This window comes from Gorilla gorilla, chromosome 4 (assembly GCF_029281585.2).
Source record: "Gorilla gorilla gorilla isolate KB3781 chromosome 4, NHGRI_mGorGor1-v2.1_pri, whole genome shotgun sequence".
Lineage (NCBI taxonomy): Eukaryota > Metazoa > Chordata > Mammalia > Primates > Hominidae > Gorilla > Gorilla gorilla.
Genome location: NC_073228.2, coordinates 15,967,047 through 15,994,566, shown reverse-complemented (window position 1 = coordinate 15,994,566; position 27,520 = coordinate 15,967,047). Strand labels below are relative to the sequence as shown.

At 51.2% G+C, this 27,520-nt stretch overlaps 3 protein-coding genes across 8 annotated transcripts in view; 2 read left to right on the top strand and 1 right to left on the bottom strand.

Annotated features, from left to right (window-relative positions):
* The window catches only part of ACOX1 (acyl-CoA oxidase 1), a 38,160-nt gene extending 37,487 nt beyond the window's left edge, over positions 1-673 (bottom strand). For 2 of the 4 annotated variants that reach the window (XR_008680268.2, XM_019027077.4), the window contains exon 1: positions 181-673. Coding sequence is in view for 2 of the 4 variants with exons in the window: in XM_019027077.4 (XP_018882622.2) it covers positions 181-289 (109 nt within the window). In the remaining 2 variants the exon portion in view is untranslated. The remainder of the gene's footprint in view (positions 1-180) is intronic. The other 2 variants (XR_008680269.2, XM_004041031.5) reach the window with 2 other exon arrangements.
* On the top strand, positions 456-21,884 carry TEN1 (TEN1 subunit of CST complex). The gene is made up of 4 exons (XM_004041029.4): positions 456-728; positions 7,443-7,540; positions 12,683-12,840; positions 21,439-21,884. The coding sequence occupies exons 2-4, from the start codon at positions 7,449-7,451 to the stop codon at positions 21,558-21,560; spliced, it is 372 nt and encodes a 123-aa protein (XP_004041077.1). The 5' UTR covers positions 456-728; positions 7,443-7,448; the 3' UTR covers positions 21,561-21,884.
* On the top strand, positions 21,641-27,329 carry CDK3 (cyclin dependent kinase 3). Of its 3 annotated transcripts, none has more exons than XM_019027078.3 (8): positions 21,641-21,787; positions 22,736-22,865; positions 23,198-23,275; positions 23,346-23,466; positions 23,572-23,742; positions 23,835-23,936; positions 24,520-24,723; positions 26,627-27,329. In XM_019027078.3, the coding sequence occupies exons 1-8, from the start codon at positions 21,754-21,756 to the stop codon at positions 26,750-26,752; spliced, it is 966 nt and encodes a 321-aa protein (XP_018882623.1). In that variant the 5' UTR covers positions 21,641-21,753; the 3' UTR covers positions 26,753-27,329. The 3 variants fall into 3 exon arrangements, with proteins under 3 accessions (XP_018882623.1, XP_055244901.1, XP_055244900.1); XM_055388926.2 differs by lacking the exon at positions 21,641-21,787 and adding an exon at positions 21,924-21,993; XM_055388925.2 differs by lacking the exon at positions 21,641-21,787 and adding an exon at positions 22,036-22,299.
* Positions 27,330-27,520: the final 191 nt, after the last annotated feature.

Below are 27,520 nucleotides of genomic sequence, written 5' to 3'. Positions count from 1 at the left end.
CACCTGGGGAATGGCGATATCCCCCCACCAGGGACACAGGCTGTTCCTCGAAGTGGGGGTCCCGGCTCCCCTAACGCTGGGCCAGAGGGCCTAGGCCCCACAGCGCCCCTGACTCCGCATCGAGGGAGTCTCCAGCTTTTCTCGGGAAAGGAGGGAGGAGGTCTCGCCCGCCGCCCTCACCGATCTCTCGGCGGCGCCGGGTTTTCTCGGGGCTGCCGTCCAGGATGTGTGTAAGCAGCTCCGGGTTGAAGCTGGCGGAATCCCGCTCCCTGCGCAGGTCCGGGTTCATGGCGACGACCAGCTGGCAGCGAAGTAAGCACCGACCGAGGTGGCAGTGACAATCTAAATCCGCAGCTCCAGCGCCGGCCGGACCCTAGGAGGCAGCCTCAGGACGGCGCAAGTCCCCGCCTCCGCTCGCCCGGCCCGCCCCGGCCCGCCCCTTCTTTCTCCGGGGCCCTTCGGCGCGTGAGTGACAGCGGCCCAGACGGAGGGGGCGATGTCCGCGCCGTGGCTGGGGCCGGTCGCGGGGCAGACTAATCCCCTGCTCCTGGCCAGGGGAGGCTCCCGAGCGGATCCTCGGGAAAGGGGCTCCGAAGGTCAAGAAATTGCCCTGCTGGGCGTCCGGGGAGTGGGAAAATAAAGCACTTTTTGTATCCCGCCCCTCCCCCGTCACGTGACAACGCGGGGCGGAAAGAAGAAATCCGAGGACCGGGCGACGCCTAGAACAGGTTGGCTGGGGCCTTGGGAAGGGGGCGGGACAACGAGGCTGAGGAGGGATTGCGCCTGCACTTGCCCCCCTTTTACCCCGCGGCCTCCGTCACGCTTCCGGGTCCGTGCCCCTAGGCCTCTCCGAAATGAGAGTGGTCGGGAGACTCTGGAGTCTGGGGCGGGAGATGGGGCTTTGCGGAATTGCTAGGGAGGGTCACTTGGGCTTTTGCCAAATCCACCCGGATTGGAGAAGAATGGGACGGGAACCAGTCTCTTTGGGGAGAGGCTCCAGTTACCTTTTGTTAAGATAATGGCGTCTTTACTGGCAGAGGCGTGGGTTCCGGGGCCCTGGGTGTGGGATTGTGAGCGCTGTTCAAGGGGTGGACGCGGACTTAGAATGAGACCAAGCGGGCGGTGCTGCTCTAAGCCTTCTGTCTGGGAAACCAGACATTTCCCCCCACAACCTGGCAGTTACTAGAGGTCTTGGAATCCAGACTTGTTTGCTTTTGCCATCATCGTCATCAAAATGGGAAATGCACACTTACTGTTAAAACCTAGTGTAGGGCCGGGCGCGGTGGCTCACGCCTGGAATCCCAGCACTTTGGGAGGACGAGGCGGGCGTATCACTTGAGCCCAGGAGTTCAAGACCAGCCTGGGCAACATGGCAAAACCCCATCCCTACAAAAAATACCAAAAAATTAGCTGGGTGTAGTGGCATGCGCCTGTAGTCCCAGCTACTCTGAAGGCTGAGATGGGATGGTGGCTTGAGCCCCGGAGGTGGAGGTTGCGGTGAGCCAAGATTGTGACATTGCACTCCATCCTGGGCAACATAGTGAGACCCTGTCTCTACAGAAAAAAAACAAAAAACAAAAACAGTTCTGCCCAGTGGGATTGTAGACAAGGGAGATTCAGGGATTTGTTGAATCATCTCTAGTCATTTTTTTTTTTTTTTTTCTTGAGACGGAGTCTCGCTCTGTCGCCCAGGCTGCAGTGTGGTGGTATGATCTCAGCTCATTGCAACCTCCACCCCCTGGGTTCAAGCGATTCTCCTATCTCAGCCTCCCGAGTAGCTGGTATTATAGGGGCTCGCCACCACACCCAGCTAATTTTTGTATTTTTAGTAGAGACAGGATTTTGCCATGTTGGCCAGGCTGGTCTCGAATTCCTGACATGTTGATCCACCTGCCTCGGCCTCCCAAAGCGCTGGGATTACAGGCGTGAGCCGCTGCGCCTAGCCTGTCTGTAGTCTGTGTAATACTATGACTTTGGTTTTCTCAGAAGTAAAACTACGAGAGATGCATAACATTCATAATTTGAATAATAGAACTATAATACACACTCTTAACCCCTAGGACCTCAGGATCCTCATTTGTCTTATTAAGCTGCTGATCTCAGGCCCCTTCAACAGCAGAGAGGGTGTCTAGTTTATTCTCTGTACCTGGCACAGTGCCTGCCCCGCTAAAGGTGCTCAGGAAATCTTTGTGGAGTGAACAAATGGCTGCTTGACAGCTGACCTTCTAGTTCTAATATTCTAGGAAACCAATTGCTCTTAATGTAACAATGATAATGGGTGTACTTAGCATTGAATAGAAAAGACTTAGATGAAGAGCTAAATTTGGTGAGTTTTTATTTTGAAATAATTTCAAATTTACACGAGAATTACAAGAATAGAACAAAGAACTTTTCTTCTGTGACTTTAACGCTTTTTTTTTTTTTCTTTTGAGATGATGTCTTCCTCTGTCACCCAGGCTGGAGTGCAGTTGCATGATTTCAGCTCACTGCAACCTCCGCCTCCTGGGTTCAAATGATTCTCATGCCTCAGCCTCCAGAGTAGCTGGGACTACAGGAATGTACTACCACACTTGGCTAATTTTTGTGTCTTTATTAGAGGCAGGGTTTCACTATGTTGACCAGGCTGGTCTCCAACTCCTGGCCTCATGTGATCCGCTCGCCTCAGCCTTCCAAAGTGCTGAGATTACAGGCGTGAGCCGCTGCGCCTGGCTGGCTGACATTAACACTTTTGAAGTGTATAAGCCCATTGTTTTGTAGTGTTGGGTCTCAGAAAACCAACCCCAAAATAATACCCCAAAATGAAGGCCTCAGAAGCAACCCACAAAGCAAGTTTGTTTTTTTTTTTTTTTTTTTTTTTTTTTTTACCTTCTGTCCTCCTCTCCCTCAGGCCCATTCTCCCCCGAGCCTAGCCAGAGAAGTTAGAATCTTCTTCCCCAAGGCAGGTCATAGAAAACAGAGTCCTTTACCCCCAAAGCCAGCTATAAAACCCTAAATATAAGCTGGGTGCGGTGGCTCATGCCTATAATCCTGGCACTTTGGGAGGCCAAGGCGGGTGGATCGCGAGGTCAGGAGATCGAGACCATCCTGGCCAACACGGTGAAACCCTGTCTCTACTAAAAATACAAAAAAAGCCGAGCGAGGTGCCATGTGCCTGTAGTCCCGGCTACTCGGGAGTCTGAGGTAGGAGAATCGCTTGAACTGGGGAGGCAGAGGTTGCAGTGAGCCGAGATTGCACCACTGCATTCCAGCCTGGGCGACAGAGTGAGACTCCGTCTCAAAAAACAACAAAAAAACCCCCTAAATATATTACTCTTAACTTTCCCTCCTTCTTTTGGTGTAAAAACTGGCCAAAAAGAAATTATCTGACCTAGTTTGTTTGACTGTAGGCCATAAGACTCCATTCCAGAGAGGGTCCTGCCCCACACCCAGAAGGAAGGAATGCCTGTTCTAAGAGGCCAAGAAGAATCTAGACAGACAGGCCTTGCTGGGCCTCCCCACTCAGTCTATCAGCATTAGATCATACCTTTTATGTTCAATCATTTGCATAAAAATGTACAATTTCCCCTGTATCTTTGGGTCTTCCTTCTGAAGGCTCCCATATGTACATGTTACATAAATTTGTACACATTTTTGACTATTACTCTGCCTTTTGTAAGTTGATTTTTTGCAGCTAAACTTCAGAGGGCCCCTTGGCACCTATAGTAGAATGTCCCTTAATTCGGATTTGTCTGATATTTCTTCATGACTAGATTCAGATGATGCATTTTTGGCAGGAATACCACACAAGTGATTAATAGGAGAAAAGGCATACACATGTATTTGATCATAGTTTTGCTTTGTTTTGTTTTGTTTGAGACAAGGCCTTGCTCTGTCACCCAGACTAGAATGCAGTGGCGCAACCATAGTTCACTGCAGCCTCAAACTCTTAGGCTCAAGCATTGATCATAGTTTTATTTATTTATTTATTTATTTATTATTTTTTCAGGCAGAGTCTCACTCTGTCGCCCAGGCTGGAGTGCAGTGGCATGATCTTGGCTCACTGCAGCCTCCGCCTCCCGGGTTCAAGCAATTTTCCTGCCTTAGCCTTCCCTGTAGCTGGGATTACAGGCACCCGCCATCATGCCTGGCTAATTTTTGTATTTTTAGTAGAGACGGGGTGTCACCACGTTGGCCAGGCTAGTCTCGAACTCCTGACCTCAAGTGATCTGCCCGCCTTGGCTCAAAAAAAAAAAAAAGAAAGAAAAAAGAAAGAGGCCCGGTGAGGTGGCTCACGCCTGTAGTCCCAACACTCTGGGAGGCCGAGGTGGGTGGATCACCTGAGGTCAGAAGTTCATGACCAGCCTGGCCAACATGGTGAAACCCCGTCTCTACTAAAAATACAAAAATTAGCCGGGCATGGTGGCACACGCCTGTAGTCCCAGCTACTCAGGAGGCTGAGGCAGGAAAATCGCTTGAACCCGGGAGGCAGTGGTTACAGTGAGCCAAGATCCCGCCACTGCACTCCAGCCTGGCAGACAGAGCGAGACTCCATCTTAAAAAAGAAAGAAAGAAAGAAAAATGTATAATCATTATACCAGCAAATTCCTCCCTCGGTGAGAATTGCATAGCAACCCCAGCATCCTCCCCACCTCTTTTTCCCCAGATCCACCAGAAAAACAGGAACATCTAGTGGGGACACTCCTTTAGTCCCCTCATGTTGGTGAGCACACACTCGTGTACACTAGCCCTTCGTAATTGTTATCTCCCCCTGTTTTAGACAACCAGTGTTTTCATAGCCTATGCCACCTCTATAACCACCTGATGGGTTCCCACAGCACAAACGAAATCATTTCATGGGGAGCATGGCATTACAGTCAAGAAAGACTTTAATTGACACAAGGCTGGCCACACCACGTGGGAGGTGGTATTATTAGTCAATCTCCTGGAAGGCTCAGAGATTAGACATTATTTAAATGTAGTTTCGGGGAAGCGGTGGTGGCAGCTAGGCAATGGGTGCTTGCTGCTGATTGGTTGGGGGTGCAACCTTAGGGGTGTGGCAAATGGTCCTCCTGCAGGCTGAGTCACCTCTGAGGGGGGCCGCAGGAGTGATGGGTGGGGTCCATGTGGAGTTGTTGGTGTCAGACATGCAAAAAACCTGAAAAGATATCTCCAAAGGCCAATCTTAGGTTCTGCAATAGTGATGTTATCTGCAGGAGTAACTGGGGAAGTTGCCTAGCTTGTGACCCCTGGAATAATGGCTGGCAATCTTAGCAGAGTTCGGGCTTCTCTGTGCTCCTAGCCTGGTGGTTTCTCATTAGCTTTACAAACATGGCTGCGTTTTAGGGAAGGGCTATTTTCATTTAAACTATAAACTAAATGTCTCCCAAAGTTAGCTTGGCCCAAATCCAGGAATAATTAAGGGCAGCTTAGAGGCCAAAGGCAAGAGGGGGACTGGCTAGATCAGCTCTCCCCCGCTGTCCTAATTCTCTCACTGATACAATTTTTGCAAAGGACATCTTACCTCTCTATCAAACTATGACTCTGAGGAGGAGATCTTTTTGCTCATTGTTGGCCATTATGGGCTGTACAATGTGTTCCTTGTTCTGAAGAAATAATGGTCGGCTTTCCAAATCTGTGCACTGTCTCTTGTTCTGCTTTTTCATTTTTTTAAATTTAATTTCGTTTTTGTGAGACAGCGTCTCACTCTGTCACCCAGGCTGGAGTGCAATGGTGCAATCATAGCTCACTGCAGCCTCGACCTCGCAGACTCAAGCGATCCTCCCATCTCATCCTCCCAAGTAGCTGGGATTACAGGCATGCACGACCACACCCGGATAATTTTTATATTTTTAGTAGAGACGAGGTTGCCCTCAAACTCCTGAGCTCAAGTGATCTGCCCGCCTCAGCCTCCTCGAGTGCTGGGATTATAGGCATGAGCCACTGCACCCAACCTTGTTCTGATTGTTTTGAAGCATTTGTAGCTTCTAGCAGGTAAGCAAAGCCCAGTCCAGAGTCACAGTCTGTTCCTGTCAAGGAACAGAGTTCAGTGGTACTGCCCCAGAGCTACCAGCATGAGTCTCACTTGCCAGCTATGATCAGGACCTTTCACCACATTATCTGCACCATAGCCACAGGCAGTCTCTGTCTCTTTTGCTGACAAACAGAACAGTTCTTCCTGGCACTATGTGCCTGAGAGGGTGCAAGAGGAACGTGTTGATGAAGAGAGTCAAATTCGGCAAGGCGCGGTGGCTCACGCCTGTAATCCCAGCACTTTGGGAGGCCAAGGTGGGTAGATCATCTGAGGTCAAGAGTTCGAGACCAGGCTGACAAACATGGTGAAACCCCATCTCTACTAAAAAGCACTGGGATTACAGGTGTGAGCCACCATTCTGGGCCACACATAGCTTTTTAAATATTGTTTTGGTTTATTATTATTTTGAGACAGGGTCTTACTCTATTGCCGAGGCTACAGTATAGTGGTGTGATCACAGCTCACCGCAGCTTCAACCTCCTGTGGTGAAGTGATCCTCCTGCCTCAGCCTCCTAAGTTGCTGGGACTACAGGTGAGAGACACCACACCTGGCCAATTTTTGTATTTTTTTTGTGGAGATGGGGTGTTGCCATGTTGCCCAGACTGGTCCCGAATTCCTAGTCTCAAGGGATCCACCTGGCTTGGCCTCCGAAAGAGCTGGGATTACAGGCATGAGCCACTGCGCCTGGCCTAATGTTTTAATTTTTTCATAGAGATGAAGTCTCACTATGTTGTCAAGGCTGGTCTATGTTTGTTTTTTGTTTGTTTGTTTTGCTTTGTTTTTTGAGACGGAGTCTCGCTCTTATTGCCCTGGCTGGAGTGCAATGGCACGATCTTGGCTCACTGAAACTTCCACCTCCTGGGTTCAAGCTATTTTCCTGCCTCAGCCTCCCAAGTAGCTGGGATTACAGGCATGCGCCACCATGCCTGGCTAATTTTGTATTTTTAGTAGAGACAGCGTTTCTCCATGTTGGTCAGGCTGGTCTTGAACTCCTGACCTCAGGTGATCCGCCCGCCTCAGCCTCCCAAAGTGCTGGGATTATAGGCATGAGCCACTGCACCCGGCCATTTTTTTTTCTTTTTTTTTTAATACATGAATGCATATTATATCAAAAAAATTTTTTTCTTTTTATATATGTATATTTTTTATTATACTTTAAGTTCTAGGGTCCATGTGCACAACGTGCAGGTTTGTTACATATGTATACATGTGCCATGTTGGTGTGCTGCACCCATTAACTCGTCATTTACATTAGGTATATCTCCTAATGCTATCCCTCCCCCCAAAATTTTTTTTTTTTAATTTTAAAACACTGCCCACTGGAATTAGTCTTTAAGATGCTGTTGGTCTCATATATCTGCTAATCTCTGTTTTGTAGTCTATCCCGTTTATCAGGAATCTTCAAAATCCCTCTCAACTATTTGGTTACAGGAGCCCATGATGCTGCCCAAACCTGGGACCTATTACCTCCCCTGGGAGGTTAGTGCAGGCCAAGTTCCTGATGGCAGCACACTGAGAACATTTGGCAGGTGAGAACGGTTATTTTTTCACTGGTGGGGGTGATGATATGTTAAATGTCTTTCTCTACCTCCAAAAAAACATAATTAGAAAATATTTTTATAACTTTGTCTAATTATGTTAAAATACTAAAAAAAAAATTAGTTGCCGGGCATGGTGGCTCATGCCTGTAATCCCAGCACTTTGGGAGGCCGAGGTGGGTGGATCACCTGAGGTTGGGAGTTTGAGACCAGCCTGACCAACATGGAGAAACCCTGTCTCTACTAAAAATACAAAATTAGCTGGGCGTGGTGGCGCATGCCTATAATCCCAGCTAATCAAGAGGCTGAGGCAGGAGAATTGCTTGAACCTGGAAGGTAGAGGTTGTAGCGAGCCAAGATCGCGCCATTGCACTCCAGCCTGGGCAACAAGAGCAAAACTGTCTCAAAAAATAATAATAATAAATATATATACATATATATATTGAAAAAATTAATATTCATTGTAAAAAGTGTAGATAGTCCATAAAGGTGTAGAGAGGAAGGAAAAGTCACCCATAATCCCATTACCCAGACAACCACTGCTAACCTTTGGTGATTATCCTCGTGCTTTTCCATATGTATGTGTTTGTATATGTGGGTGGGTATGGAGACACCCAATATACATATATACATATATACTCTGTCAGTTATATATCAGTTATATATTGCTATGTAACATATTACCCACACACACAATTTTAGTTTTTCGTAGAGACAGGGTATCCGTATATTCTCAAGGCTGGTGTCTAACTCCTGGGCTCAAGCGATCCTCCTGACTCAGCCTCCCAAAGTGCTGGGATTACAGGCGTAAGCCACTGTGCCCAGCCTCCCCCAAATTTAAAATAATTATTGTCTCATAGTTACTGTGGGTCAGGAATTTGGGAGTGGTTTAACTGTTTGGATCTGGCTCAGGGTCGCTCATGGGAGTGGCATCCACATGTTGGCCAGGGCTGCAGTTATCTGGAGGCTTGACTGGGGCCAGGACCTCTACTTCCAAGATGGCTTGTTCACGTTTGGCAAATTAGTGCTGGCTCTTGGCAAGATAACTCAGTTCCAGACAATGTGGATTTCTCTGTAGTTCTGTGTGAGGGTCCTCATAACACAGCAGTTTCTGCCAGAAGCAGTGACCAAGAGAAAGAGCAGGGTGAAAACCACAGTGTCTTTCATGACTTAGCTTCCAGAGTCAGTCTCAGTCATTTCTGCAGTATCCTACTGATTACACAGGTCAGCCTTACTCAGCATCGTAGGGGATGCACAAGGATGTAAATATCGGGGGTGAGAATCACAGGGGACCATCTTAGAGACATGTGTACATACATATAGAAGTATTTTAACCTAGGCCAGGTGCGGTGGCTCACGCCTGTAATCCCAGCACTTTGGGAAGCCGAGGCAGGCGGATCATCTGAGGTCAGGAGTTTGAGACTAGCCGGGCCAAAATGGCGAAACCCTGTCTCTACTAAAAATACAAAAATTAGCCGGGCTTGGTGGTGGGTGCCTATAATCCCAGCTACTCAGGAGGCTGAGGCAGGAGAATCGCTTAAACCTAGGAGGTGGAGGTTGCAGTGAGCTGAGATTGCGTCACTGGGGGACAGGGTGAGACTCCATCTCAAAAAAAAAAAAAAAAAAAAAGAAAGTAGTATTTTAACCTAGCCCGGGTGCGGTGGTTCACGCCTGTAATGCCAACACTTTGGGAAGCCGAAGTGGGCAGATCACCTGAGGTCAGAAGTTCAAAACCAGCCTGGCCAACATGGTGAAACCCCGTCTCTATAAAAAATACAAAAATTAGCCAGGCATGGTGGCAGGCGCCTGTAATCCCAGCTATTCGGGAGGCTGAGGCAGGAGAATTGCTTGAACCCGGGAGGCAGAGGTGGCAGTGAGCTGAGATCACGCCATTACACTCCAGCCTGGGTGACAAGAGTGAAATTCGGCCTCAAAAAAAAAAAAAAAAAAGAAGTATTTTAACGTAGTTAAGGGCTGGGTGTGGAGGCTCACACCTGTGATCCTAGCACTTTGGGAGGCTGAGGTGGGAGGATTGCTTGAGTCCAGGAGTTTGAGACAAGCCTGAGCAACATGGTGAAACCCTGTCTCTACAAAATATACAAAAAATTAGCCAGGCATGGCAGTGTGCGCCTGTAGCCCCAGCTACTGGGGAGGCTGAAGTGGGAGGATCACCTGAACCTGGGAGGTCTAGGCTGCAGTGAGCTGAGACTGCACCACTGTACTCCATCCTGGGTGACAGAGTGAGATCCTGCCTCAAAAAAAAAAAGAAAAAAAGAAGAAGAAGAAAGCAATATTTTAACCTAGATGAGATCCTATTATATTACTATATTGTAGCATTTATTTACTTAGCTGTGTATGGTAGACCTAGTGCCATCTCAGACATGTAGATCTATATCATCATTTTGAATGGTTCCATTTTGTTTCACTGTGGTGATATTGCATCATTTACTTAGCCAATTCTTTTGTTTTTTTTTTGACACGGAGTCTCACTCTGTCACCAGGCTGGAGTGCAGTGGTGCAATCTTGGCTCACTGCAACCTCTGCCTGCCAGGTTCAAGCGATTCTCCTGCCTCAGCCTCCTGAGTAGCCAGTATTGCAGGCACCTGCCATCACACCTGGCTAATTTTTTTAATTTTTTTAGTAGAAACGGTGTTTCACCATCTTGGCCAGGCTGGTCTCGAACTCCTGACCTTGTAATCCACCCGCCTCGGCCCCCCAAAGTGCTGGGATTACAGGCGTGAGCCACCACGCCCGGCCTACTTAGCCAATTCTTTATTGATTTTTTTTCTTTTTTTGAGACGGAGCCTTGCTCTGTTGCCCAGGCTGGAGTGCAGTGGCGCGATCTCAGCTCACTGCAAGTTCTGCCTCCCAGGTTCACGCCATTCTCCTGCCTCAGCCTCCCAAGTAGCTGGGACTACAGGCACCTGCCACCACGCCTGGCTAATTTTTTTTTTTTGTATTTTTTTTTTTTTTTTTGTAGAGACGGGGTTTCACCGTGTTAGCCAGGATGGTCTTGATCTCCTGACCTCGTGATCTGCCTGCCTAGGCCTCCCAAAGTGCTGGGATTACAGATGTGAGCCACCACGCCTGGCCTTTTTTGTTTTTTTTAATTGAGATGGAGCCTTGCTCTGTCGCCAGGCTGGAGTGCAGTGGCGTGAGCTTGGCTCACTGCAACCTCCAACTCCCTGGTTCAAGCGATTCTCCTGTCTCAGCCTCCCAAGTAGGTGGGATTACAGGCGTGCACCACCACACCCAGCTAATTTTTGTATTTTTTTAAGTAGGGACGGGATTTCACCATGTTGGCCAGGATGGTCTCCATCTCTTGACCTTGTGATCTGTCTGCCTCAGCCTCCCAAAGTGCTGGGATTACAGGCATGAGCCACCGTGCCTGGCTTTATTGATTTTCAATAAAGACATCAAGATAATTCAGTAGGGAAAGCATAGCCCTTTCAACAAGTGGAACTACTGGATATTGACACTGTGTCGCCCAGGCTGAAGTGCAGTGGCATGATCATGGCTCACAGCAGCCTTGACCCCTCAGCCTCCCAAGTAGCTGAGACCACAGGCGTGCACCACTGTACCTAATTAAAAAAAAAAAAAAATTATAGAGACGGCATCTCGCTGTGTTGCCCAGGCTGGTCTCTAACACCTGGGCTCAAGCAATCCTCTTGCCTCGGCCTCCCAAAGTGCTAGGATTACAGATGTGAGCCACCATGCCCAACCTAGATTTTTTTTTTTTTTTGAGACGGAGTCTTGCTATGTTGCCCAGACTGGAGTGCAGTGGTACGATCTCGGCTCACTGCAGCCTCTGCCTCTTGGGCTCCAGTGATCTTCCCGTCTTGGCCTCCCAAGTATCTGGGACCACAGCTGCGTGCCACCATGCCTGGCTAATTTTTTTATATTTTTAGTAGAGACAGGGTTTCAACATGTTGCCCAGGTTGGTCTCAAACTCTTGGACTCAAGTGATCCACCTGCCTTGGCCTCCCAAAGTGCTGGGATTACCAGCATGAGCCACCACGCCCAGCTAGATATTCTTATGGTAGGGGAAAACATCTTGATCTTTGCTTCGCAACATACAAAAAAAAATTTACACTGTGTCATAGATTACAAGCTAAAACTGAAATGCCTCAAGTAAACAGCAGAATATCTTTACAACCTTGAGTAGGCAAAGATTTCTTTTTTTTTTTTTCTATTTATAGCATTTGTAGCCCATATTGAAAAAGAAAACATGGCCAGGCACAGTGGCTCATGAGTGTAATCCCAGCACTTTGGGAGGCTGAGGCAGGTGGATCACGTGAGCCCAGGAGTTCGAGACCAGTGTGGACAACATAGCAAAACCCTGTCTGTACAAAAAATTAAAATATTAGCCACATGTGATGGCAAGTACCTATAGTCCCAGCTACTCAGGAGGCTGAGATGGGAGGATTGCTTGAGCAGCCTGGAAGGTCAAGGCTGCAGCCTGGGATACAGAAAAAAAAAAAAAGAAAGGAAGAAAAAGATTTCTTAGACAAGACATAGAAAGCAAAAGTCATAAAAGAAAAAAATGATCAGGTGTGGTGGCTCATGCCTGTAATCCCAGTACTTTGGGAGGCTGAGGTGGGTGGATCCCTTGAGGTCAGGAGTTGGAGACCAGCCTGGACAATATGGTAAAACCCCTTCTCTACTAAAAATACAAAAATTAGCCAGGCCTGGTGGCAGGCACCTGTAATCCCAGCTACTCGGGAGGCTGAGGCACAAGAATTGCTTGAACCCAGGAGGCGGAGGTTGCAGTGAGCCGAGATTGCTCCATTGCACTCCAGCCTGGGCAACAAAGCGAGACTCCATCTCAAAAAAAAAAAAAAAAGAAAAAGAAAAAAATGAATAAACTGATCATCAACAAAATTAAAAGCTTCTGCTTATCAAAATATACCATTAAGAAAATTAAAGGCAAGGAGATGAAAATTAAAAGGAATTCCTTCGCATTCTACAATGTAGACTGCAACATCTTTTTCTGGTTTGTTGCTGCAATTTGCATTTCTGTGATGAGACTGAGGCTGAACACTTTTCTATAGATTTCTTGGCCATGCAAACCTTTTGAGCGTGGTGGTGATTCTACGTATGGATGGAAATTATTGCATTTCTTCTGCCTTCCAGGTTGTGCCTCTATGACATGATTCAGTCCAGAGTAACACTGATGGCTCAGCACGGATCCGATCAGCACCAGGTTCTTGTCTGTACCAAGTTGGTGGAGCCCTTCCACGCCCAGGTGGGCTCCCTGTACATCGTCCTCGGGGAGCTCCAGCATCAGCAGGGTGAGCTGCGGCCTCAAACCCCCTTTCTCATCCTGGGGCCTGAGCTGGGGCAGTCTTCGGGGCAGTCAGTGAGAAGTGGGCTCGTGACCCAACAGCAATGTCTCATCAGGGTTAATGTTTCTTCCAAATTAGCCCACAAGTTCAACACTCTTGAGGATTCAACTCAGAGTGGACTGGCCTCATGGTGCCAACTCAAAGACAGGGTGGCTGTTCAGGAGTTCGAGACCAGCCTAGCCAACATGGTGAAACCCCGTCTCTACTAAAAGTACAAAACTTAGCTGGGCGTGGTGGCATGTGCCTGTAGTCCCAGCTACTCAGGAGACTGAGGCAGGAGAATCACTTGCACCAGGGAGGTACAGGTTGCAGTGAGCCAAGATCGTTCCACTGCACTCTAGCCTGGATGACAGAGTGAGACTCCGTCTCAAAAAAAAAAAAAAAAAAGACAGGTACAGTGAAGAGATGGTCCCCCATGGGGAAGTGAGAACGAGGAGAGAGAAACCACTAATTTCTCAAGGCCTACAACACACCAGGCCTGATGTGAGGCAGCTTGCTTAGATCTTTTTGAATTTGCCTGTCAGCCCTTAATCTGAGTCTTAAAAAAATTTTTTTTTTAGTTTTTTTGAGACAAGATCTCTTTCTGTTACCCAGGCTGGAGTGCAGTGGTATGATCACAGCTCACTGCAACCTCCATCTCCTGGGCTCATGAGGCTCCCACCTCAGCCTCCTGAGTAGCTGGGACCACAGGCGTGCACCACCACACCCGGCTAATTTTAAAATTTTCTGTGGAGACAAGGTGTCATTATTTTGGGATGAGGGATCTGCCTGCCTTGCCTCCCAAAATGCTGGGATTACAGGTGTGCAGCACCAAACTCAGCCTTACTTCTGATTCCTTTTTATTTTTTGAGACGGAGTCTTGCTCTGTCGCCCAGGCTGGAGTGCAGTGGCGCGATCTTGGCTCACTGCAAGCTCCGCCTCCCGGGTTCACGCCATTCTCCTGCCTCAGCCTCCCGAGTAGCTGGGACTATAGGCGCCCGCCACCACGCCTGGCTAATTTTTTGTATTTTTAGTAGAGACGGGGTTTCACCATATTAGCCAGGATGGTCTCGATCTCCTGACCTTGTGATCCACCCGCCTTGGCCTCCCAAAGTGCTGGGATTACAGGCGTGAGCCACCGTTGTTTTTTTTTTTTTTTTAGACAGTGCCTTGCTCTGTCACCAGGCTGGAGTGCAGTGGCACGATCTCAGCCCACTGCAACCTCCAGCTCCCTGGATCAAGCGATTCTCCTGTCTCAGCCTCCCAAGTAGCCCTGCCTGCTTCTGATTCTTACTGCTGTTTTTTTTTTTTTTTTTTTTTTTTTTTGTCTTGAGACAGTCTTGGTCTGCTGTCCAGGCTGAGTGCAGTGGCGCAATCTTGGCACCAGGCCCTATCCTGCCATTTCTGTATGAATTGCCTGTAGTGGAAACCAAATGGTTGATGAAGGAAAGTTCTTTTTTTTTTTTTGAGACGGAGTGTCGCTCTCGCCAGGCTGGAGTGTAGTGGCATGATCTCAGCTCACTGCAACCTCCGCCTCCTGGGTTCAAGCGATTCTCCTGCCTCAGCCTCCCGAGTAGCTGGGACTACAGGCATGCGCCACCACGCCCGGCTAATTTTTGTATTTTTAGTAGAGATGGAGGTTTCACCATGTTGGCCAGGATGGTCTCGATCTCTTGACCTTGTGATCTGCCCGCCTCGGCCTCCCAAAGTGTTGGGATTACAAGCGTGAGCCACCGCGCCTGGCCTGGAAAGTTCTTTAGAGAAGAGTCACAGCGAATGAACACAGGAGAAATCCGTAAATTCAAAGTCGTCGCTTTAAAAGCCCTGACAAAATAAAAAATCCAGGCAACAGTCCTCGCTAGTGGCCAAAATCATTAGGAAACATCTTGATGAGATCATTGTGATGGAGGGATCCGCCAGCAGTGCCTAGGCTGGCCTGATCAATGTCGACATGATAAAAATCAGAAGGGCAAACATCAGGTACCTCCGATGTGAGTCATGAGGAAGACACACATAGCAACACCTCTGGTGGGTTCTTGCCAAAAAAATTGAACCTGGGCTGGGCGCAGTGGCTCACGCCTGTAATCCCAGCACTTTGGGAGGCCGAGGCGGGCGGATCTCGAGGTCAGGAGATTGAGACCATCCTGGCTAACATGGTGAAACCCCGTCTCTACTAAAAATACAAAAAGTTAGCCAGGCGTGGTGGCACGCGCCTGTAGTCCCAGCTACTCAGGAGGCTGAGGCAGGAGAATCGCTTGAACCTGTGAGGTGGAGGAGGTTGCAGTGAGCGGAGATCACGCCACTGCGCTCCAGGCCTGGCAGAGCGAGACTCCATCTCAAAAAAACAACAAAAGAAGAAAAAACAAAAAAAATTGAACCTGAAGCTAATCAGGCCTCAGAGGAAGTAGCCTGTTACTGGGCACTGGCTAGTTTAGTACTCATAATTTGCATCACAACCTGTTTTTTGTGGGTTTTTTTCTTAAAACATTTTTGTCGCTGGGCGCGGTGGCTCACACCTGTAATCCTAGCACTTTGGGAGGCTAAGGCAGGAGGATCACCTGAGGTCGGGAATTCAAGACCAGCCTGACCAACATGGAGAAACCCCGCCTCTACTAAAAATACAAAATTAGCTGGGCGTGGTGGTGCATGCCTGTAATCCCAGCTACTCGGGAGGCTGAGGCAGGAGAATCGCTTGAACCCAGGAGGCAGAGGTTGCTGTGAGCCGAGATCGCACCATTGCACTCCAGCCTGGGCAACAAGAGCAAAACTCTGTCTCAAAAAAAAAAAAAAGAAAAATTTTGTCTTGATTTTCTTTTTTTTTTTTTTTTGAGACGGAGTCTCACTCTCTCACTCTTGTCACCCAGCCTGGAGTGCAGTGGCGTGATCTCAGCTCACTGCAACCTCCGCCTCCCGGGTTCAAGCGACTCTCCTGCCTTGGCCTCCTGAGTAGCTGGGATTACAGGCGCCTGCCACTGTGCCTGGCTAATTTTTGTATTTTTAGTAGAGACGGGGTTTCACCATCTTGGCCAGGCTGGTCTTGAGCTCCTGACCTCGTGATCCACCTGCCTCAGCTTCCCAAAGTGCTGGGATTACAAGCATGAGCCACCGCGCCCGGCCTGTCTTGATTATCTAAGTCATACATGCTCGTCATTCACGGAGGGAACTCGAATCAAAGATGAGGAGGTGGGAGGAGAGCATCCGGGCTGACTGTGCTCTGTCCACCCTGACCTCTGGCCTGGGCAGAGGGGGCACCCCTGTGGCTGCTTTAGACCTCCCTGTGAAAGCCAAGTGTGGTGGCTCATGCCTGTAATCTCAGCACTTTGGGATGCCAAGGAAGGAGGACTGCTTGAGATCAGGAGTTTAAGACCAGCCTGGGCAACATAGTGAGACCCCATCTTTACAAAAATTAAAAAGTTATCCAGGTGTGGTGGCACAGGCTTGTAGTCCCAGTTACTTGAGAGGCTGAGGTGGCAGGATTGCTTGAGTCCAGGAGTTCAAGGTTACAGTGAGCCAAGATTGCTCTACTGCACTCCAGCCTGGATGACAGAGTGAGACCCTGTTTCAAAAAAAAAAAAAAAGGAAAAAAAAGTCCAGGTGTGGTTGCTCACACCTGTAATCCCAGCACTTTGAGAGGCTAGGGAGGGAGGATCGCTTGAGCCCAGGAGTTCAAGACCAGCCTGGGAAATGTTGCAAGAGCCTGTCTCTACAAAATAATAATAAATAAGTAGAAATAAAACCATAAACCTTCCTGTGCCAGGCCCAAAGTTCTATGGGGACACAAAGGTTGATCAGATGTGAATCCTGCCCTGTGGCCAGACTGACAGTACTGAGGACAGGTGAGAGGTCACCCTTCTCAAATGTTTGCCTAAGAGTTAGCCAAGAAGACCAACAGGTGAAGACATGCTGGGGTGTGATAAAACCCACGGACCTGACACCCGCTGGCGCCATCCAAAGGCCCGAGGGCCCCCCGTTCTGGAACTAAGGTGTGGGGCACAGCCTTTCCCAGGCCTACTCCAGAGGCCCTCGGAGCATGCCCAGGCTGAAGGGCACTGGACCACAGCAAGCAGCAAGCAGCTGCCCACAAGCCCTTGCCATGCATCCTCTGCCTTCTGCTTTTCTCTCACTGCACCCCTGCACTTTGCCCTCAGAAACCTTCCTTGTGTGGCTGGGCTCAGGGGCTCACTAATCTAGCATGTTCGGAGGCTGAGGTGGGAGGATCACTTGAACCCAGGAGTTTGAGACCAACTTGGGCAACGCAGAGAGACGCCATCTCTACAAAAATGAAAATATTAGTGGGGTGTGGTGGCTTGTGCTTGTAGTCCCAGCTACTTGGGAGGCTGAGGCAGGAGGATGGCTTGAGGCAGGAGTTCGATGCTGCAGTGAGCTATGATCATGCCACTGCACTCCAACCTGGGTGACAAAATGAGACCCTGTTTCTAAAGAAAAAGAAAAGAGGCTGGGCACCGTGGCTCATGCCTGTAATCTCAGAACTTTTGGGAGGCTGAGGCTGGTGGATTACTTGAGTCCAGGAGTTCAAGACCAGCCTGGACGGCCGGGCATGGTGGCTCACGCCTGTAATCCCAGCACTTTGGGAGGCCGAGGTGGGTGGATCACTTGAGGTCAGGAGTTTGAGACCGGCCTGACCAACATGGTGAAACCCTGTCTCTACAAAAAATACGAAATTAGCTGAGCATGGTGGCGCATGCCTGTAATCCCAGCTATTCAGGAGGCCAAGGCAGGAGAATCGCTTGAAACTGGGAGGCGGAGGTTGCAGTGAGCTGAGATCACGCCATTGCACTCCAGCCTGGGTGACAAGAGCAAAACTCCATCTCAAAAAAAATAATAATAATAACCAGCCTGGGTAACATGGTGAAACCCCGTCTCTACAAAAAATGCAAAAATTAGCAGGGTGTGTTGTTGCACACATGCCTGTAGTCCCAGCTACTGGGGAGGCTGAGGTGGGAGGATCACTTGAGCCAGGGAGGCAGAGATTGCAGTGAGCTGAGACTGTACCACTGTACTGCAGCCTGTGTAACAGAGTGAGACCCTGTCAAAAAAAAAAAAAAGAAAAAAGAGAGAGAGAAAGAAAGAAAAGAAAAGAAAGAGAAAAGAGAAGAGAAAGGGAGGGAGGGAAACCTTCCTGTGTGTCCCCTGTGCACCTCCCTCTTCGAGCATCCTTACGGCTCTGGGACTTGCCCAAACCTTTCTCCCCAAACCACACACCCACAGAGTCTGGAGCAGGGCCGGAGTTTCCCCGGCTCCTTGGGTGTGTCAGCATCATACATCCCTCCCTGTCTCCCTGCTGCCAACCAGTTCCACCACTGTGCACCTCTGCCCCAATTCCACCTCCCACGCCTGCTGCTGCACCTTGGACTTGTTTTCCTGAAATTGCATGCCATCCACTCTCCCTTCTACTTCTGCTGCGTCCCTCTTGCCCTATGAGGACCTGTGGACTCGGGACTCCTGGGCTTTCTCCCCCACCTCTCTTCCCCGTTGGGCCTCACTACCATTTCAGCCACCTTCCTGGCAGCTTCACTCCTGCCCTGAGACCCCAGCCTCCATCCTCCTGGTTCTGCCAACTGTTGAGTGCAGAAAGATCACAGAACTCCAAGGATTCGGAGCTCAATGATTTCAGGGGCTCACTGGCGTTCCCCTGCTCTGCCTAGAAATCCTTCCTGTGTCCTGGCCACACCCCCCTCCCCGGCGCCACCACAGCTAGTCCAGAAATTCCCCTGCCTCATAAGAACCCACTTCCTCTCCTCCCCTGTCCCTCCCGGCTTATTGCTTTATGACCCAGCTAGAATTGAGGCCACAGGCAGCCGTTCTTCCTCCTACCATCAGACACTGAAACGGCCACGGTTAGCTCCTTCCTCTAGTCTAAGAGGAAGCGGGGTCCCTCCTACCTAAGGGGTTACCACAGTTCTTCCCTCTCCACATATAAGGCGTTCAAGCCTCCTCTATATGGAAATAATGACAAGAAGTCATCTTCTACACTAGAGTCTGACCTACCTGCCCATGACCTTCCCTCCCTTTGCAGACAAACCTCCTAAAAGAACATCTGTGCTCCGTATAACCCCTTCCTCTTCCCAGGCCTCACCCCACTGCATTCTGACTGCTTTTTATAACCCAGGCCCTTCTTCTTTGCTCCAGGTTCTTAATCTTTTTTTTTTTTTTTCTGAGATGGAGTCTCGCTCTGTCACCCAGGCTGGGAGTACAGTGGCACGATCTCTGCTTACTGCAACCTCTGCTTCCTGGGTTCAAGCGATTCTGCCTCAGCCTCCCTGGTAGCTGGGATTACAGGTGCCCGCCACCATACCCAGCTAATTTTTGTCTTTTTAGTAGAGACAGGGTTTCACCATGTTGGCCAGGCTGGTCTTCAGCTCCTGACCTCAGGTGATCCGCCTGCGTCAGCCTCCCAGAGTGCTGGGATTACAGACGTGAGCCACTGCGCCTGGCCTTTTTCCTTTTTTTTCCTTTTTTTTTTTTTTTGAAACAGAGTCTCACTCTGTTTCCCAGGCTGGAGTGCAGTGGCGCAATCTTGGCTCACTGCAACATCCACCTCCCCGGTTCAAGTGATTCTCGTGCCTCAGCCTCCCAAGTAGTCGAGCCCGGGTAACTTTTGTATTTTTAGTAGAGACAGGGTTTTCGCTTGTTGGCCAGGCTGGTCTTGAGCTCCTGGCCTCAAGTGATCTGCTTGTCTTGCCCTCCCAAAGTGTTGGGATTACAGTGCTGGGAGCCACCACGCCCCACCCCGATTCCTCTCTGACCTGTGTCAGCACTGGGGCAAACAGAAGCTGAGACACACAGGCAACCTCATGTTTCAAATGAGTTCATTGCCTAAGGGTAGCCTGTGTAGACAGCTAGGCAGGATGACACCCTGAATTCTGCCCTCAGGCTGTGCTATAAATGACCTAGACTAGAGGAAAGGGCAGGCAGAGCCTTTATCTCAAACAGCGTCAAAAGAAAACAATGTAATAGCCTAGAACATTGAATCTATTTATTTATTTATTTTGAGACGGAGTCTCACTCTGTTGCCCAGGCTGGAGTGCAGTGGCTTGATCTCGGCTCACTGCAACGTCTGCCTCCCAGGTTCAAGCGATTCTCCTGCCTCAGCCTCCCAAGTAGCTGGGTTTACAGGTGCCAGCCACCACACCTGGCTAATTTTTGTATTTTTAGTAGAGACGGGGTTTTGCCGTGTTGGCCAAGCTGGTCATGAACTCCTGACCTCAGGTGATCCACCCGTCTCGGAAATCTATTTATTAAAGTGCTCAGAGAGCAGAAAGAGCATGAGTGCAAAAAATTTTTTTAACTTTTTTTTTTTCTCTTGCAAGTTATGACTGGGGAAAAAAGAAAGAAAGAAAAAAAAAAATGCACAGTGGCTCACGCCTATAATCCATGCATGTTGGGAGGCCGAGGTGGGCAGATCACTTGACCCCAGGAGTTTGAAACCAGCCTGGGCAACATGTCGAGACCCCATCTCTACAAGAAATACAAAAATTAGCCGGGTGTGGTGGTGCGTCCCTGTAGTCCCAGCTCCTCAGGAAGCTGAGATGATCACCTGAGCCTGGGAGGTGGAGGCTACATTGAGCCGTGATTGAGCCACTGCATTCCAGCCCAAGTGACAGAGCGACACCCTGTCTCAAAAAAAAAATTTTTTTTTAGGTGGAGTCTTGCTCTGTTGCCCAGGCTGGAGTGCAGTGGCGTGATCTTGACTCATTGCAACCTTCACCTCCTGGATTCAAGCAATTCTCCTGCCTCAGCCTTCCGAGTAGCTGGGATTACAGGCATGCACCACTACACGCGGCTAATTTTTGTATTTTTAGTAGAGATGGGGTTTCATCATGTTGACCAGGCTGGTCTTGAACTCCTGACCTCAAGTGTTCCACATGCCTTGGCCTCCCAAAGTGCTGAGATTACAGGTGTGAGCCAGTTCGCCTGTCAAAAGAAAGAAAATTTTTAAAAAGTCTCTCGGAGATGTCTTTCCTGTTTGGTGCCACCTGAACAGTGGCAAACCTTTCCATTATGTATCAGGTCACCACCGCATCTGCTAGAAGCCCCCTCGTCCAGGGTGGGATGACCTGCTCCTATAAAGCCAAACTTACCGGGAGCTCAGTCTCTTGGATTTTTAAAATATGGGTGTCTCTTTTCCCCTGGTTCCTGATGACATTGTGTCCCAAGGTGCCAAGGGGGCCTTTCCCTCAGTCCAGAGGGGTTTTCTGGCCACCTGCTAAGTTCCAGACACGGGCCTACTGTGCATGACAGGCCCACGGTTCTAGGCCCAAATACTCAATTGCCTTTGCCCCATATGCCGTTGTTATTGTCCACACCACTTGCTGCCAAAACCCAGTACTGAGCTGTGGAGGGAACAGCTGGAATGCACCTTGGAGGACGTTGTTGACACGCCGCTCAGTCGCCGTTCGTGCCCTGGTGTTTGGCTCAGTCCACCGTTCGTGCCCTGGTGTTTGGCTCAGTCCACCGTTCGTGCCCTGGTGTTTGGCTCAGTCCACCGTTCATGCCCTGGTGTTTGGCTCAGTCGCCGTTCGTGCCCCGGTGTTTGTCTTGCAGACAGAGGATCCGTGGTGAAGGCGCGCGTGCTGACCTGTGTGGAGGGGATGAACCTGCCCTTGTTGGAACAAGCCATCCGGGAGCAGAGACTGTACAAGCAGGAGCGGGGCGGCAGCCAGTAGGAAACAGCAGCCTAGCAACACCCTCACCTGCTTCAGAGCCCAAACCCTCTGGAGCTGCGGGAGCCCGGGAGAGCACAGACGCCTCCCCAGCGACGGCCTTGTCTGGAGCTCGAAAGCCGAGGGGCGGGTGATGAATCCAGCCTCTTCCCCTACTTTGGGATTGGCTCAGCAATGAGAGCCCAGAAAGCATGCCATGAATCCGACAGCCCCACCCCGGGGGACTGCAGGTGGCCAAGCTTGGGCGCTGGGGCCGTGCTTGGTGGGGGGCCATGGAGGGTTCCAGAAGGTCCTGGTGAATAAAGGCCCAGGGGGCGTGCTCTTGAAGTGTGCTCGTGGTGCAGCGCCGGCGGGGGCCAGGAGGGGGAGCTGCAACCTGGGCTGTGGGCTGCAGCCTCTCAGGGCTTCTGGTGAATTCTGGGCCTGGGGCCTCAGGGTAGGGCACCAGGGGCCCAGGGGCTGGGGTGGGGGGCCCAGGGGCTGGGGTGGGGGGCCCAGATCAGGGGCCCAGGATGCAGGGGTCTGCCCCTGGCCAGGCTCTGCCTTCAGAGGAGGCTGAGCGTCGTCACACGGGCCGGGCCGAGGCCCTGGGCCCTGACCGTGCAGCCTAAGACACGACTGTGGCTTTAAGACCCTCCTGACCCCTGACCTCTGCCCCCAGTGGCCCTGGCCCCTGGGCAGCCCTTCCTGGCCGCCATGTGTCCCCAGAGCCTGGGACTGGCTGGGCTGGGCAGTGACCCAGGTGGGAAAGGGTGGTCTTGCCCTCTAAGGCCTGGCACAAGTGAGAGGCCTGGGGTTCCATGCTGGGCTGGGCTGGGCGAGGGGTGGTCTCTGACTTCCTGGGGGTTCTGGCTGGGATGGGCAGGGGGCTGGGTGGGAGAGTGTGGGCCCTGCCCTCCGAGGCCGGGCATGGGCGAGAAGGCTGGGGGTCCTGGCTGAACTGGGCTGGGTGAAGGGGGGGTCCCTGACCCCCTTGGGGTCCGGGCTGGGCTGGGCGAGGGGCGGTCTCCGACCCCCAGCCAGGTTCCCAGGCAGGATGAGCTGGGGTTGGGGTGGCTAGGCCGTGGGCCTTGGGGGCTGGGCAGTCTGGGCTGGGCAGGGCACCACATGGAAGCTGGAGGAGCAACGGGAGCGCTTGGGCGTGGGGTGCAAATTGCCCAGCGCCTTCTGTTTCCCAGGCAGCTCTGTGGCCATGGATATGTTCCAGAAGGTAGAGAAGATCGGAGAGGGCACCTATGGGGTGGTGTACAAGGCCAAGAACAGGGAGACAGGGCAGCTGGTAGCCCTGAAGAAGATCAGACTGGATTTGTGAGTGCTGGGACGGCCCCTGAGTTACCCACCCTGGGCCATCACAACCTGGGCGCTCCCTGATCCGTTCCCTCTTTCCTGGAGTCCACATTTAACTCCTCTGGGTGCTGCCCGGCAGCCCTTACCTGTCCTCCCCCCAGCTCACTGCCTTCTGACCAGCCTTTGCCGGGGCCCTGACTGTGGAGTTTGGTGGATGACGTGCCAAGGAGCACAGGTCTCCATTGCCGGGGCCCTGGTCATTCTGTGGGGTTAAGGAGAAGCTGATCCCCCTGGCTGGAAGTGCCCTTCTTGGCCCAAGTCTCTGCCCACGGCTGTGCCCTTGTTTCTTGCAGGGAGATGGAGGGGGTCCCAAGCACTGCCATCAGGGAGATCTCGCTGCTCAAGGAACTGAAGCACCCCAACATCGTCCAGTGAGTTGGGGATTGAGGCGGGGAAGCTGGGAAGGCGAAGGTAGCATCCTGACTGCCATCTCCCTGCCAGATTGCTGGACGTGGTGCACAACGAGAGGAAGCTCTATCTGGTGTTTGAGTTCCTCAGCCAGGACCTGAAGAAGTACATGGACTCCACCCCAGGCTCAGAGCTCCCCCTGCACCTCATCAAGGTAGGGAAGGAAGGGCAGGGAAGGAGAGGTGACACCCCATCCCTGCCATCCCTGTCCACGCAGCGCCTCCGCTCAGCTGGCTCCACCTCGCGCTCGTTTCTCCAGAGCTACCTCTTCCAGCTGCTGCAGGGGGTGAGTTTCTGCCACTCACATCGGGTCATCCACCGAGACCTGAAGCCCCAGAACCTGCTCATCAATGAGTTGGGTGCCATCAAGCTGGCTGACTTCGGCCTGGCTCGCGCCTTCGGGGTGCCCCTGCGCACCTACACCCATGAGGTATTGTGAGACAAACAGGAGAGAGGGGCAGCAGGAGGAGTGTCACCCATGCACTCAGACACCTTGAGTGATGCTGTTTCTTTGCCCTGCAGGTGGTGACACTGTGGTATCGCGCCCCCGAGATTCTCTTGGGCAGCAAGTTCTATACCACAGCTGTGGATATCTGGAGCATTGGTTGCATCTTTGCAGAGATGGTAGAGAGAGGGGCACACATGGCCACAGGGTGCCACAGGCAGGGTCCTACTGGGGTTGGGTGGGGTCCACTGATGCTCCCATTCGAGGTGGATTGAAGAGTGTTTGGGGCTGGACATGGCTCACGCCTGTAATCCCAGCACTTTGGGAGGCTGAGATGGGAGGATTGCTTGAGCCCAGGAATTTGAGACCAGCCTGGGCAACGTAACAAATCCCCAGCTCTTACAAAACTACAAAAATTAGCTGGGTGTGGTGGGTGCATGCTTGTAGTCCCAGCTACTCGGGAGGTTGAGGCAGGAGGATTGCTTGAGTCTGTGGTTGAGGCTGCAGTGAGCTATGATCGCACGACTGCACTCTAGCCTGGGTGATAGAGCAAGACTCCATCTCTATTTTTTTAAAAAAGGTGTTTGGTACTGGCTAAAGGACTGAGGAAGGTAGCCTTATTCCAAAAGAGGCCAGAATTCTTTGCACAGTCATGGGAAAGATATCTTGACAGGCCTCTCCCTGGGTCTGGCCACTTATCTGGTACTGGATTCTGTATAACAAAGTGGCAGACCCCACACCTTCTCTTCTTCCCCATTTCAGGTGACTCGAAAAGCCCTGTTTCCTGGTGACTCTGAGATTGACCAGCTCTTTCGTATCTTTCGTATGCTGGGGACACCCAGCGAAGACACATGGCCCGGGGTCACCCAGCTGCCTGACTATAAGGGCAGCTTCCCTAAGTGGACCAGGAAGGGACTGGAAGAGATTGTGCCCAATCTGGAGCCAGAGGGCAGGGACCTGCTCATGGTAGGTGCATGTGGGCTCCAGCTGCTGCTCCGACTACAGTTTCCCCTCATCAGCCAGCCTCTTACATAACCCTGGCACTTTCTGAGTCCAAGGCCAGGGTCTCTTTCCTGACCTTTGTACACAACTGGCTTGGGTATACTGATTGTTCAACCTGGAAGCCTCCCCCAGGATAAGTGCAGTATTTATCTTCCCTGTGAAAGTGGCGCTCATTGAGTTAGCTCTGTCTTTATGCTGTGCTACACGCTCTCTTTCCCTAGTTGTCTTGTGTGTTTGGTTATTCTACTTTGTGAACATTACTGCTCCATCTAAGCTGTATGCCTCCGCAGGCTGGGGCCATACCTTCTTTTCTTTTCTTTTTTTTGAGATGGAGTTTTGCTCTTGTTGCCGGGCTGGAGTGCAATGGCGTGATCTCAGCTCACTGCAACTTCTGCCTCCTGGGTTCAAGTCATTCTCCTGCCTCAGCCTCCCGAGTAGCTGGGACTACAGGTGCCTGCCACCACGCCCAGCTAATTTTTGTATTTTTTTTTTTAGTAGAGAGGGTTTCACCATGTTGGCCAGACTGGTCTTGAACTCCTCAGGTGATCTGCCCACCTCGGCTTCCCCAAGTGCTGGGATTACAGGCATGAGCCACTGTGCCTGGCTGGGGCCTCTCGTTCTACTGCCCGGCTGTTCCCCCTGTGACTCCTACAGTGGTCAGTCTTCAGAACAGGCTGTCCCCTACTTCCTGGGCCCATGCCACAGTTCTCACTCATGCCTCCTGTTGGTGTCTTGAGCTGACCCAGGCCGGACTGCCCAGGAAGTCTCTGGCAGAACCGTCTGTTCTTTTTTTTTTTTTTTTTTTTGAGACAGGGTCTCAGTCTGTCACTCAGGCTGGAGTGCAGTGGTGTGACCATGACTTACTGCAGCCTTGACCTCCCAGGCACAAGCGATCCTCCCATCTCAGCCTCCTGAGTAGCTGGGACCACAGGTACATGCCACTATGCCTGGCTACCTTTTGTACCTTTTTTGTAGAGACAGCATTTCACCATGTTGCCCAGGCTGGTCTCGAACTCCTGGGCTCAATTGATCCTCCCACCTCAGCTTCCTGAGTAGCTGAGACTATAGGGGTGCACCACCATGCCCAGCTAATTTTATTTTTGTAGAAATGGGGTCTCACTATGTTGCTCAGACTGGTCTCGAACTCCTGGGCTCAAGCGATCCTCCTACCTTGGCCTCTCAAAGTGCTGGCGGGATCACAGGTGTGAGCCACTGCGCCCGTCCACCATCCATTCTTGCCCACAAAGTCTTGGAGCCACGTCTCTCTCCTTAATCTGGTGTTGAGTGAGAGGAAGGTGGGTCAGTATTTTCATCTTCAGGCTGTGTGTCCAGCTCTCCAGAAGTCTCTGTGTGTTGTGTACCCGCCCAATGGCAGCAGGACGGCACAGACTCCAGCCAAGGCCCCGAGCCCTCCAGCTGGGCTACTCTACCACAGGGGGTCCTTCCACATCCTGTCTGGGTTTAGGGACTCTAGGGCAGAGGGCTGGACAGGTTTGGCCTCTTGGAGTGTCAGTCCTTGAGCCCCCACTCAGTGTTCCTCCCTGGACAGCTTCAGTCCCCTGCTTCCTGATACGTGGGGTTCTGTGCTCTTCCCGACTAGAAGCAGGCTGGGACCTAGGACCCTCCCCGAGAAGGGGGGTGACTCAGCTTCAGTGGCCTGAGGAGACCTGGGTGACTCGTTAGGACTGTCCAGATTCCAGGAGTGTCCAGAACTGGCTGGAGAGCTGGGAGGTCATGGCTTCGTGCGGTTCTGGGTTTGAGGGCAGCCAATTTGGGGCCCAGGCCCTTAATCTGGGACCTGGGAGGGGAATTTCTCACCCCACCCTGGCTGCACCCAGACCACATCTTCTTCCTTCTTTCTTCCTAGCAACTCCTGCAGTATGACCCCAGCCAGCGGATCACAGCCAAGACTGCCCTGGCCCACCCGTACTTCTCATCCCCTGAGCCCTCCCCAGCTGCCCGCCAGTATGTGCTGCAGCGATTCCGCCATTGAGAATGTCAAGGCCACACTCAGATCCTCTCTCGAACAGCTGCTGCCCCAGCTGCCTCCTACCCATTGCCAAGAGAGGATGCATCTGGGGAGAGCAAAGCACTAAGGAATTTAGCATCAGCCTGCAGAGGGCTGAGTCTGGGTTAGTCCTGCCCGCAGGTTAGCGAGATCCTGTGTTTTTTTTTGGGTTGGACGGTGCCGTTTCAAAATAGAGGCACAGATGCTCCATGCACGAGGGGTCCCCAGGCACTGGAACAAGTGCCAAGTTGAAGGCAGGGGGCCTGCCAGAGCTGGGTGTGGGTATTCAGGCCCTCACCTGCCCCGCCTGCAGGGCCAGACCCTGAGGAAAGGGCGCCCCCTGCTGGTCTTTTTGGATTTAAAATGTTTGGGGGAAGAGTTGAGTTCCAGTTCAGAGTCCCAAGTTAAACAGGAGGGAGTGAGGGAGAGGAGAGAGGGCGTTCCCCAGATCCCAGGAGAGCTGGGCTATGACTGCAATAAGGAGTTGTTCCTTCACCTGAGATGTGCTTCTTTTGGTTCATTTCTGGCTTGACAACAAGAAATAAACGTGGTATGTTCCTGAGTTTTCTGATTGTTCTGCTCACAGGGGACAGCTGGGCTTCCCGACAAGGGGAACGTTGACACAGGGCTGGAGACAGCTCTGGCCCAAACTGAGACAGTGGGGAAATGGGCAAGGAGCTGGGGAGGCAGGGGCTAGTCCATGATTTTTTTTTTTTTTTGAGACAGAGTCTCACTCTGTCACCCAGGCTAGAG